This window comes from Panicum virgatum, chromosome 5N (genome assembly GCF_016808335.1).
Source record: "Panicum virgatum strain AP13 chromosome 5N, P.virgatum_v5, whole genome shotgun sequence".
Taxonomy (NCBI): Eukaryota; Viridiplantae; Streptophyta; class Magnoliopsida; order Poales; family Poaceae; genus Panicum; species Panicum virgatum.
The window spans coordinates 25,056,012-25,069,755 of record NC_053149.1 but is presented as its reverse complement, the minus strand read 5'-3'; the positions used below and the strand labels follow the sequence as shown (position 1 = coordinate 25,069,755).

At 44.1% G+C, this 13,744-nt stretch overlaps 1 protein-coding gene across 1 annotated transcript; it reads left to right on the top strand.

Moving 5' to 3' along the window:
- Nucleotides 1-210: 210 nt before the first annotated feature.
- LOC120676394 (putative 12-oxophytodienoate reductase 11) lies at nucleotides 211-1,782 on the top strand. The gene is made up of 3 exons (XM_039957658.1): nucleotides 211-538; nucleotides 602-775; nucleotides 1,357-1,782. The coding sequence occupies exons 1-3, from the start codon at nucleotides 211-213 to the stop codon at nucleotides 1,758-1,760; spliced, it is 906 nt and encodes a 301-aa protein (XP_039813592.1). The 3' UTR covers nucleotides 1,761-1,782.
- Nucleotides 1,783-13,744: the final 11,962 nt, after the last annotated feature.

Sequence of the window (13,744 nt, the reverse complement as noted above, 5' to 3'; positions counted from 1 at the left end):
GATCAACGAATGGAAGCGCAAGACAAGCACAAATCCGCCTACTCCTCTATACGCCGGGTCGGCGCCGGCGCATCTATCGGTGTACAGATAAATAGCCGTGCAGGTGCAGCCGCTGTTCTTCACGTAGCCACCTGCACAAACACAGGCACGCACACAGCAGCATCTTTCCTGAAGGTGGAGCTTCCCTCTACGACGGATCGGATGGGAGAGATGGACTCGGCTCCTCCGCTGCTGACACCGTACAAGATGGGCGCCTTCAACCTGGCGCACAGGGTTGTGCTGGCGCCGCTGACGAGGTGCCGGGCGTACGGGAACGTGGCGCAGCCGGCGCACATGTCCCTCTACTACTGCCAGCGCGCGACGCTGGGCGGCCTCCTCATCTCCGAGGCCTGCGCCGTGTCGGAGGCCGCGCGCGGGTACCCGGACGTGCCGGGGCTGTGGACCGACGAGCAGGTGGAGGCGTGGAAGCTCATCGTCGACGCCGTGCACGCCGTCTTCTTCGCCCAGATCTGGCACACCGGCCGCGTCTCCGCGCCAGGTACCTCCTCCGATTCCCTACTGATGTTTATTAACCGTACCTGAACATTCGATTTTTCACCAGAGTTCCAACCAAACGGGCAGGCACCAATCTCGAGCACGGACAAGCAAGTCCCACCGCAGGTGAGCCATGACGGTCACGTCAACACGTTCGCGGTTCCTCGGAGGTTGGAAACAAATGAGATACCACACGTCGTCAACGAGTTCAGGATCGCTGCTAGAAACGCGATCAAAGCAGGTAGTAAGCAACCACCATGATGCATGCTTGTGAGCCACCACCAAATTAAATGTGGCGTCTGCTCCCTCCGTATTGTAATTAAATTTGGACAATTGTTCATTTAGTGATCTTCGAATAGGGCAGCATGCATTAGTTTGGTTGATTGCAAAATTAGCTAGAGGCGTCCTTATCATCCGCTAGTCCGATTTTGTTAGAATTAAATTAAATAACTAGACCATGTTTTGATTAGTTATTAAGAGCTACTGGTTTGCTACATGACTAGCTAGGGTGAGAAAGCTAGCTAGCTAGATAGATAGTCGTTGCCTGGCTTTAGCTTAGAATTATTGGCTACTGTGCTGGTCCTGTTTGGATCACAACTAAAGCTAAAATTAGTAGGATATAGTGACTATGAGAGATCATCATGAATAAGAAGATAGCAGAGTTAATGGTGATTGGTCAATTAATGAAGGTCAAAACGTAACGGAAATATAAGTACGTTCAACAAATACTCATCTGTTTATGCATGCATTCAGCATCAGGGGGTACTACATATATATATGTAGCAACTGATAATTGAAGTGTTCTTCTGTGAACAAATAAAGGCTTCGACGGTGTGGAGATCCACGCGGCGAACGGGTACCTCTTCGACCAGTTCATGAAGGACAGCACGAACGACCGCGACGACATGTACGGGGGCACCCTGGAGAATCGATGCCGCTTCACCGCAGAGGTGGTCGCGGCCGTGGCCGGCGAGGTGGGCGCAGATCGATTGGGCGTGCGGCTCTCCCCGTTCACTGACTACATGGACTGCAGCGACTCTGACCCGGAGACGCTGGCGCTGCACGTCATCCACCGCACGCTGAATCCAACCGGCGTGCTCTACTGCCACATGCTAGAGCCGAGGATGCGGGTGAACCCCGACGACGGCAAGCTGACCCTCCCGCACATGCTGCTGCCATTCAGGAAGGCGTTTCGTGGGACGTTCATTGCTAGCGGAGGGTACTAGAAAACACGCCATGAATCGGTTGGAAACACCCTTAGCACCGGTTTTCCATCCGGTTCCCGCAAACCGAGACCAACAACCTCGTCTTTAGACACCGGGTTTTCAACTGGTACCAAAGAAGCTGCCACGCTGACATAAGGTGGCAGCCCCTTTGGTACCGGTTGGTCTTTCCAACCAGTACCAATGATTTTTTTTTTCCCAAATCCAGTTTTATTTTGTTATATTTATTACTGTTTATTCTTTTATAATTGCTAAACGCACTCAAGCTCTATAGTACTATACGTTTATTGGTCGTTCGTGTTCGTTTTCAGAGAATATTTAAAACTAACTAAAAGTGAAATACGAGCATATAATTAAGCTAATTAGATGAACTAATATATTTATAAATTTACAAACACAAAGGCATAATGTTTAAAAATATTTACAAATATACAAGTCATATTTGTAGTCCAACTACTGGTCCTCTCAGGAGGTCGATGGAAGTCCTCTATGGATGTAACCGTCGTGGTAGAACTCGCCTCTAGGATCCAAGATCTCGTTCAAAATGAATCCGGCGAGCTGCTCGCACACGGCGTTGATCCGATCAGTAGAGTAACATTCATCGCCCATTTGAGACATCTATCATTTAGGAAAAAAGGATTAACATCATATTTGTTAGTACAATTATGAAAATATACTAGTGAACGGTTTGGACGTACTCTCGTGTCTTCATCAGTAGCCTTCCCGCATTGAGTCATGATGTGCAAGTAGTCGCATACGTAGTACCCGCACCAATCAGTTCCTTGTTGTTGTCTCGGACACTTAAGGAGAAATAAATAAATTACTTAATTTAGAACAATTTGGGATTATATACTTAACTAGACAAATCTTTATGAATCAACATACCGAATAATCCATGTTAATGTTCAGTTCGGGCCTCCATTGACCACGTCCTTTGTTATTTTTCACAAATTTTTTCCAAACCCTGTGCTCAAAGTTAAGTTTGATATTCAGAAATTGTTATTAACAGAAAAAGGATTTGATTGTGTAAACTGAACTTACCAGTTCGAGGGGTCTAGGATATGTTGGATTGCGGACTTTGTATTTCTCATTGAGTCAAAGACTATAAGATTGCCGGTCTCTACGGAAAGTATGAGTAAAATCCAATGATAACTGCAGATATAGATAGGATATATACATACATGCATTAGACGACTTAGTATTTATTTAGTAATATAACAGAGGATTGAGTCGACCAAGTTTTATCCAAAGTTGTATGGTATGAATATATAGGATTTGTAATTTGGATTAGTTGGATCCATGCCACTCCAATTTCTTGAAATTGGATCTCATGTTGAAAATCAGGCCATTGAGTGGCATGATTTTCAACATGACACCCAAATTCACGGAGTTGTGGTGGCATGAATCGAATTTTCCCTTGTAATTTTGCCTAGTCAACGAATCGTACATGTTTCGGCACGTTTCCTTGTAATTTTCATTGAGCACTTTCTGGTTGACTAGCAAAGGAAACATGAAGCCGATCTGATGGTGCCATCCATGTTTTCGGCTTCTTTGGGTCTCCTGTCTAAATGATACAATAGAAATTTTATAATGCACACATATAATTATGTTCTCATTAACAAAAAGTATTAATGTAGAGGTAAGTGATACTTACAAAACCCAAATGGTGATGATAGAGGCGTCGAGGGCTTGTCGATGGTAAATGTGATATAAATTTTCGAAGTACACCTAGAAGTCGTCCTCCCCGCGGAAGAAATCATGGTCACGATACTTGACTCCAAATATTTTTCCTTCGTCATTCGACATTCGCAAGTACCATCTATGCAAATTGAACATCTGCGTGCCTAGACTTTTCTCCTCTTCCTCAGTGACAAAAGGTTTTCCATGCTGGAATGGAGTAAGAACGGGAGCGACAGGGATTTCCGCCTCCACTTGCCCCATTGCCTCCTCTAGCGTTGATCCAGTTTCAGAAAGAAATATTGCGGCCTGTAGGTCCGCCTGGAGTTGTACGTCCGTCGGGTGTAGGAGTGGCAACCCTGGCACCCGGAGGGGCTCGAGTTCTTTTTGTTGTGTGCCAAGCTAAGGAATGGTCTTGCCACATTTTTTCTTCATATTTCTGACCTTGTGTACCTTTGTCAGAGTATGATCATAGTCCGAGGGTAAGCTTTTTCAGTTTTGGTGGGTTGTATAGGTTTGCGAGAAGCTTTTTCCCAAGTTCTAGAGGTACCTTTTCCGTTGGCGGGGGGACTTTAGGCTTCAATTTTTCTTTTATATATCGAGCAGTCTCCTCTTCCAACTCCTCAGCGGTTTTCTCGTAGGTTATTTTTTTCGACCATTTTCTGCTTCTTCTTTGAGGGTCCAGCCGCCGGGAGGGATGCTGTCTTTTTCTTTTCTTTTTCTGGTGCAGGAGGATTTGGAGTACTTGTGGCCCTTTGAGCCGGCGGAGACGTTGGTGAAGGAGGTGGTTGTGGGGACGGCGGTGAGGGAGGCCACGGAGATGGGTGATCGGTCTGCACGGGAGCCGTTGTGCTTGCAGTAAGTTTGATGTCGGCCTTGCGCCATAGAACGACCCCGTGCAGTGCGTCTCCTAATGTTTTCTCTCCATCCCCTCCAATGAAGTCGAGCTCAACATCCTCATTGTTTCCAACTATCTGCTCGACTGTGACGGCGGTGTAGCCAGGGGGTATCGGCCTTCCATGAATTGTAGTAGAAAGATTCAGGGGCAGGGCTGACCCGTATGCGACATAACTCGCACATGAAGCTCGCACGGTGTCGGCATAGTGACATCATCCACTAGATACCTCTGGTCATCAACCGCCGTTGGCTCAATCTGGGGTTGCTGTTCCGCTTGTACGTCGGGCGCCGCCGTGGATGCACAGCTGCTGCATCGCTGAGAGGCCGGGCTTATCACAACATCCGGGTGCGACCTAGCAGTGGCCCTTTGGCTCAGAGCTAGCTGCACTACCTCATTGACCCTGGCGTCCATCTGAGATTCCAAGGACGCATACTTCCTATTCATCTCTTCTTGTATGGCACGAAATTTCTCATCCTGTTCAGCTTTGCTCTTTCGGTGAGTCTTGTAAGAGGAATCTCCGGCCCAAGCAACTTTCCATGGGACCACACCGATGCCGCGGGCTCGTCCAGGGTGTTCTGGATTCTTTAATGCCCTTGTCAGCTCATCATTCTCCCTTTGAGGCTGGAATGTTCCTTGTTGGGTCTCATCTATTGTAGCGACTAGAATGCGGGACACTTCTTGCATATGCTCGGGCACGACCAAACTTCCATACAACAGGTTTAGTGTCACGCCATTAGCAAATAACCACCACTTGGATCTATCCAGCCAATCCCAAGTCGTCGGCCTGATGCCTCTATCCATAAGGTCCTACTCCATCTTCTGCCATTTTGTAACTGACTTCTTGTACCCGGCAGCCCCAAGGTGGTGGCTGTACTTCTTATTTGCTGCATTCACCTTGGCCTGTTCGGATTTTTCTTGGGCTTCCTCTGATAGTTTGTATTGTTTGAACTCCTCCCAGTATGGTTTAACCTAAGGAAGATCGTCCCAGTTCGGCTCCTTATCCTTCTTGATGTAATTGATGTACAACTTCTTCTTGAAAGTTGCAAAGGCAAGGGCCATCTTTTTCAAGGCACATTTCTTCACAAGTTCTTTGTCAACTCCTTCAGAAAGAGTGAACATATCCTTGAGTTCTGCCCATAGCATTTCCTTCTGATGTGTAGGCACGGCGTGTTGCTGTTCTTCAGGTTTGCTCGTTTTCCATAGTCTTGTGGTGATCGGAATTCTTGCCCGAACAATAACCCCACATTGGTTGACAAATTTTGTGCTAGCAGCCTCTGGAGCACTTGCCCAGCCCTTTGCGTCCACTTCTGTGACGACCTGTCTTCCCTCCATTTTCTTGGTTGGCCGGCGTCTCCCTTTTGACTGGCTCAACGAAGTCGATGCGGAGGTCGACTAAATTACAGAAAAGATATGTTAATCGCAAAACTAATCTACCGAAGTCACCATGCATATAGTTTTAAGATTCATACTGGAACATGCTGCTGCTGATTGGGCGGCGGCGCAAAGTCATCATCTTCTTCTTCAGCATCTCCAGACATATTCAGGAACGAATCAGCTGTCCGAGCATCTTCTTCAGCGATTGGCTGGGTGGTGTTGGCCCTCGTATCTTCGTTTATTGCGTCCAACATGTATTGCTTGGCGACCTCGTCATCACCAAAGGGGTCCATCCTTAACTGAAGCTGTAAAAATGTGTTAGAGTATGTGTTCATTCTTAAATGAAGTAGGAGAATTCAATTCTTTGAACGAATATGCGTGTTTGAGAGACAGAGTGTGTGTGTGTGTTAGAGGGACAGAGAAAGAGAGAGAGAGTTAGTGAGTGTGTGTGTGAGTCAGTGTGTGTGTGGGTGTGTGCGTTTGTGTGTGTGTGTTAGTGGGAGTGTGTGTGTGTCGTAGAACGGGGTCGAGGAACCGGGTCGAGGAACGGGGTTGAGGGTTGAGGGTCGAGGTCGAGAGTCGAGGGATGGGGTTGAGAGTCGGGGTCGAGGGTCGAGGTCGAGAGTCGAGGGACGGCGAATGCGTGAGTGAGTTAGAGAGCTAATACGAATGGGTTCGAGCTCGAGAATTAATTTAAATCAATCTAAATTACAAATGCAATACATGTAATCAAGAATTGTACATAAAATTATTACTCGTCGTCGTTACTCGTCATTACTCGTCGTCGTCATTACTCGTCGTCATCATTACATTATACAGTGAAATACATGTCGTCGTCATCTAACCATTAAATACATGATTAAATAAAATCTTTGAATGACACAATTATACACTACATAAAACATAATAATAGAAATTCTCTCTAAATTCTCTCCATTTCTTTCTCTAACTAAATTCTCTAACTAATGCATATAAATAAATTAACATGCGATACAAGTACATCTAAATTGCACATGTAAAGAAAAAGTAATAAATTACACATCCAAATACTATATACATATATAATATAAAGTAATTATACATAAATTATTTAAATTCTATCTAATTATACATTATATAGTATATACATATACATAACAAACTAATTATGCTAATTCTACATGAAACTAATATAGATAAATTATATACTATCTAGTTATCACTAAATAATTAAATTTTAAACTAAATAAAACTATACTATCTAGTTATCACTGAAACAAATAAATTTTAAACTAAACTATACTATGCGTAGGAGGGCGCCGGCGTCGCAGTGGGGTGCCCGGCATGCTGCAGGGTGAAGGGGCGGCGCGGTGGAGGACATTGAATAAGGACATCAAATTCTAAAAATACTACATCTATAATTAAATTCTGAAAATATCTCTATATAATAATGGTAACACTATATCTATAATTAAATTCTAGTTAATATCTAATAATAAAAATACTATATCTATAATTAAATTATAAAAATATCTCTATAATTAAATTCTAGTCAATATATAATAATGGCAACACTATATCTACAACTAAATTAACACAGATAACACTGACATCTAACATGCACGAGTATTTTTCCTTCGAAGATTTAGATGCAACTAAACTAACAAAGTTGATTTTGTATTTTTACCATTTTTCTGTGATTTGTTATGCATTTTACAAAATCTCAGCCGAATTAAACAATTTTGGAAAACCCTAGACCCTAAACAGGGCTGATAGCTGGGCCCCACTGGTCAGTGAGAGGCCCAGCCCAGCCCCAGCTCGCGCACGCCATGGCACGCCGGCGGCGGCATTCCGGCCGGCGCAGGGCCGGGCGGCGGGAGTGCGGCGCGCGCCCGCGGCCAGGGAGGCCAGGTGGCTTCGGGGCCCGCGGCGGCGGCGTGCAGCCCCGCGTAGGGGCTGCCCGCGATGTGCGTGCGGCGGTGGGATGCCAACCGCGGCGGTGCAGCTGTGCCCCGGCAATGCGGCGCCAGAAAGAGAGGGGAAAGGGGTCGGAGAGGATGAGGAGGGCGAGAGGAAGCTCACCACGAGCTCTATTCGGGTGGAGGTGGACTGGAGCGGCGTCGAGGCCGGTGGGCTGCGACGCCTCTCGTACGCGGTGGTCGAGGGGGCGTTGAGGCATCGAGGGCACACGCGGAGGTCGAGGTGGCGGGTCGAGGAGATGCCGCGGCAGCCGGCACAGAGGGTGCGAGCGTCGTCGAGGCCGGCGGCGCAGTGAGGCGGCGAGGTGGACGATCGGAGGCTGACGGCAATCGCGAGAGGAGGGGTGAATGGAGCAAGAAGGGCCGGGGCTTAAATACCCTAAGCCTTTGGCACCGTGTGATAATTTCAACCGGTACCTAAGAGCTCCTTAGGTACCGATTGCAGTTCCACCCGGTGCCTTAGTGAAGCCTTAGGCACCGGTTGCAGTTCCACCCTGTGCCTTAGGGGCCCAACGGGCGGGAATGAAATTTCCCTTTGGCACCGGGTGGAGAAGCAAAACCGGTGCCTTAGGGTCTTTGAAATTTGCTTTTGTAGATTGCTGGTGTTATCGCCATAAATGAACAGGTTAATTTATGGGCCGCGAGTGAGTTGGACTTAATGAAGAAATTGAAGGAGACTTACGAATCGGCTTCTGCGTGAGCATTTGGGCCATGTGGGCCATGTATCTTTAGATTTAGTCCAGTTTGAGTTAGAGATAGAGTCCGATATGGACACGTTAGTTTAGATTGTTTTCCAAGTCTTTGGACTATAAATATGTACCCTATGATATTTGTAAAAAGAGAACGTCATCACGTTTTGCAAACAACAACTCTCAGCGCACCGCCACCCCTAATTCTAGGGTTTCATCCAAGTAAGCGCCATGTTGCCCTGATCGTTTCTTGCGATCAGGGCAGCATTGTTCTTGCTTTTACCTTGGTATTACTCGTACTGAAGTGTTTTTGATGGCGAGTAGTACTAGTTATCCTGATTTTCGTAGCATGATCTTTAGTAGATTCATCGTGCTTTTGTTGCTTATCATCTACGAACATCATGTCATCTCTGCGCGATCATGTTTTAATCTCATACTAATTCTTGTTGTATGGAATTAGTCGCGTAGGGGTGACACCCTGCTTCTTTTCTATCTAGTAGATCTGATCTGTTATGGTTTGTTTTTATACTTAAGAATTGGCGTAATATCTACTAGGTTAGGCCTTGCAAACGGGTTGGATGATCCGGTGACGTATTAGATGCTTTGCCTTAGTCTTAACAGGGAATTGATCCGGGAATCGGCTTTTGCTTGTTCTTAGGCCTCTATTCTGGTTAAGGTTTAGTTATGTATTACGCTCATTAGGCCTAATTACGTGTAGGATGTTCCGATCTAGCAGTGAAGTTTTTACCGTCGTGGATTAGATTAGCTAGATTTAATTGAAGCAGCTTTACAGTTATTTGCTTTATTTATCAATACCCGGATATATACAAACCCAATCTGACACCGGGACTCGATCGGCTCTTTAAAGCCGATGCAAGAGTCGTCCCGGGAAGCCGACCACGGCTCGGACTTATATTTGCACGTGTTTGTGTATGCAGGCAAATCGTCGCAAGCACGTTAGCACCTTCCTGATCAGGTATAGGTCAGGTGGCACGCTCTGCGTCTTAGAAAGCCGCGGTGTGTGCTAGGATTGCGGGCCGTTGATGAGGGAGCAGTGCCTGCTAGCACCCCGGCGACCTCCCGGCTCTTCGTGTTGCCTGTCGCTACTCGCCGGTGGATTTTGACCGACAACAGCTGCCGGGATGAGATCTGAAATCCCTCGATAGCTCAATGGTAACTCTGTGTAATTTGTGCGCCGCCGCCACGGTTCGAACCCGCGGCCAACCCTTTTTTTTTTCGAATTGCCTACCTTAGGTACCGGTTGATAATTCTAACCGGTACCTAAGGCTTTCTTTTCTTTTCTTTTCCCCTTTCTCGTTTTCTAATAAATCTGTTAATTCACTAATAAATCTATTAATTGCCTAATAAATCTGTTAATTCTCTAATAATAATAAATCAAATAATTGCTACATAATAAATCATTTAGGTGCATAACTAATTATTTTAATTGCATAATAAATCATAATAAATCAAATAATTGCATAATAAATCATTTAAATGCACAATAATTTTAATTTCTACATAATAAATCATAATAAATCAAATAATTGCATAATAAATCATTTAAATGCACAATAATTTTAATTACTACATAATAAATTATTTAGGTGCATAACTAACTATTTTAATTGCATAATAAATTAAATAATTGCATAATAAATCATTTAAATGCACACTAATTTTAATTGCTACATAATAAATCATTTAGGTGCACAACTAATTATTTTAATTGCATAATAAATCAAATAATTGCATAATAAATCATTTAAATGCACACTAATTTTAATTGCTACATAATAAATCATTTAGGTGCACAACTAATTATTTTAATTGCATAATAAATCATTTAATTGCCCAATAAATCAATTCATTGCATAAAAAATCTGATAATGTTCACAGAAAATATTACAAGACATAATCATTCAACTAAGGGAATGTTAACGATGGTTCGCTTTACAATCGTCCATTCATTATGATCATGACGTGTGTACGGAGCCTCCTCTTCGGCTAAAAGAATACTTGTGTCAACCTCCACTGCGAGCGGAGTCATATCATCAACCTTATTGTATTCTTCTTCATCTGTGACATCGTCGACTCCCACAATTTTCTTTTTTCCTGCCAGAACAATATGGCGCTTTGGCTCATCTCCGGCACTTACAAAACTTGATTTATTCCTGGACTTGTCCTTTCTCGATTTGCTAGACATGTCCTGTACATAGAAAACTTGAGTGACATCTTTAGCTTGGACGAATGGTTCGTCTCGATAGCCAAGCTCTTTGAGGTCTACCGTTGTCATTCCGTACTCGTCGATATCGACACCTTTTCCTGTGAGTTTAACCCATTGATAATGAAATAGAGGTATCTTCAACGGCCCATAGTTGAGTTCCCAGATCTCTTCAATGTAACCAAAATATGAGTTCGTTTGGCCACTAGAGTCGGTGGCATCTATACGGACACCACTATTTTGATTGGTGCTCTTGTTATCTTGGGCTCTTGTATAAAATGTGTAACCATTAATTTCATATCCTTGGTACATCAGGATTGAATTTGCCAGACCCCTGGCCAGCCAAGCTAGCTACTCATGAATTTGATCGTTGGCCATGACTTCCTTCTGCAACCAGGTGGCGAATGTATTGTTATGATGTTTTGTAATCCATGTCTCAGACTTCAAAGGGTATATGCTTCGCACAATTTGCATGTGCTCCTCCATGTATGGAGCCACCAAGGATGATTGTTGCAGAACTGTGAGATGTGCTTTGCTCAACGTGGCATGATCTGTGGCATTTACTGATTTTCTTCCAAGTGTGCCCTTTCCAATCAGCCGCCCCTCATGACGTGATACTGGAATCCCAATTGGGCAGAGTTCTTCCACATAGTCAACACAAAACTCAATGACCTCCTTTGTGATGTAACCCTTCGCAATGCTTCCTTCTGGACGAGCCCGATTATGAACGTATTTCTTTAGGACTGCAAAGTATCGTTCAAAAGGGAACATATTATGAAGGAAAACAGGACCAAGAATACCAATCTCTTTGACCAGGTGAACTAGAAGATGCGTCATAATATTGAATAATGATGGAGGAAATATAATTTCAAGAATGACTAAACTTTGGACAACATCCTCTTGTAGCCTACTTAAACTCGATGGATCGATTGACTTCTGAGAAATTATGTTGAGAAAGATGCATAGCTTTATAATTGTTGCTCGAACATTAGCTGGTAGAATACCTCAAAGTGCAACTGGAATCAATTGCGTCATCAACTCGTGACAGTCATGGGACTTTACGTGTGCGAATTTCTTCTCTTTCAAGTTCAGTAGCCTCTTTATATTCGAAGAGTAGCCTGATGGGACCTTGATATTGTTCAAACAGTCGAACATACTTTGCTTCTCTTCTTACTAAGAGTGTAGCACGCAGGACCTAGATAATGATGTTCTTTATCCCTTTTTTTCTGGATGTAGAGCGGCCCGTGGTTTCATACGTTGAAGATCTTGCCGCGCTTCCAATGTATCCTTTGGCTTACCGTAGACACCAAGGAAGCCTAGAAGGTTCACACAAAGATTTTTTGCTAGGTGCATCACATCAATTGCGTGGCGGACATCTAAGACTTCCCAATAAGGTAACTCCCATAAAATACTATTCTTCTTCCACATAGGTGCACGTTCGTTATCACTCTGCACTGATCTGCTATCGGGTCCTTTTCCAAATACTACTTTTATATCTTTGACCATTTCAAACACCATTTTCCCACAACGGTGCCTAGGCTTGGTACGATGATCTGCCTTTCCATCGTAGTGAGCATGTCTTCTCCTTAATGGGTGCTTGATTGGAAGAAATCGACGATGAACCATATACACGATCTTCCTATAGTGCTTGAGGTACGTGCTGTCGGTTTCTTCTAAACAATGGGTGCATGCCCTATAACCCTTATTGGATTGTCCGGAGAGGTTACTTAGTGCTGGCCAATCATTGGTGGTTACAAAAAGCAATGCACGAAGGTTAAAATGATCCTCTGTGTGCGCATCCCACATACGAACACCCTCCTCTTTCCACAACAATAGAAGATCCTCAATCAGTGGTTTCAGATACACATCTATATCGTTACCGGGTTGCTTCGGGCCGGGGATAAGCACCGGCATCATAATGAATTTCTGCTTCATACACAACTAGGGAGGAAGGTTGTATATACATAGTGTCACAGGCCAGGTACTATGGGCACTACTCTGCTCACCGAAAGGATTCATGCTATCCGTACTTAAGCTGAACCTTACATTCCTCGCATCATTTGCAAATGTTGGGAATGTTCTGTCCACTTTTCTCCACTGCGACCCATTAGCAGGGTGTCTCAACATATTGTCTTGCTTACGTTCTTCTTTGTGCCATCGCATCAATTTAGCATTTGTTTTGTTCATGAACAAACGTTTCAGACATGGTATTAGAGGGAAATACCACATCACCTTGGCAGTCACCCTCTTCTTGACACGCATCCCCTCAACGTCGCCTGGATCATCTCGAGGGATCGTATACCAGCATGCGTTGCATACAGGGCATGAATCCAAATTTTCATACTCACCTCGATATAGGATGCAGTCATTAGGACAAGCATGTATCTTCTGTGCCTCTAATCCTAAAAGACAAACAACTTTTTTGCCTCGTATGTTGTCGCCGGCAAGGTGTTACCCTCAGGGAGTAAGTTTTTTATAAGTTTCAACAACTCCTCGAATCCCTTGTTAGACAAAGCATTTGATGCCTTCCATTGCAACAATTCCAATGTCATACCCAACTTCTTTTGGTCTTGTTTACAATTAGAGTACAACAATATTCTGTAGTCCTCCAACATACGCTTCAGACCTCTCGATTTCTTTTCTGTTTCGCAACCTTCCTCAGTTTCGCACAGCATCTGACCAAGATCATCTTCTACAACGTATCCTTCAGTATCTTCTTCAGGCTCACCCATTCCAGTGTCATTGAAAAAGGCATTATAATTGGCTGCAAAGTCAGGAATCATGTCCTCTCCTTCTACATTATTATCCAGCATAATTCCTCTTTCGCCATGATTGGTCCAAACATAGTAGTTCAGCATGAAATCACTATTGAACAAGTGACTGTGGATGGTTCTTGATGATGAGTAATCCTTCTCATTCTTACAGAATTTGTATGGACAACGAACGAAACCGCCATACTTGTGTTTCTCGGCAGCTTCTATGAATTCATGCACGCCATCAATGAACTCCTTTGAACGCCGGTCGGCCATGTACATCCATTGCCGACTCATCTGGGTCCACCATACATTTATATACATCATTGTAGTGTACAAATAGTTTATTCATACTACCAATTTATAACTAATATTGAATACGCTATTAATAAAACTGAACTACAAAATTATAAC

Bases quoted from the DNA above. Each gene is read 5' to 3' on its own strand.
- LOC120676394 (XM_039957658.1), top strand. From the start codon at position 211: ATGGACTCGGCTCCTCCGCTGCTGACACCGTACAAGATGGGCGCCTTC. The intron at 539-601 runs GTACCTCCTCCG...ATTTTTCACCAG, and splicing joins CGGCCGCGTCTCCGCGCCAG to AGTTCCAACCAAACGGGCAG. The intron at 776-1,356 runs GTAGTAAGCAAC...GAACAAATAAAG, and splicing joins TAGAAACGCGATCAAAGCAG to GCTTCGACGGTGTGGAGATC.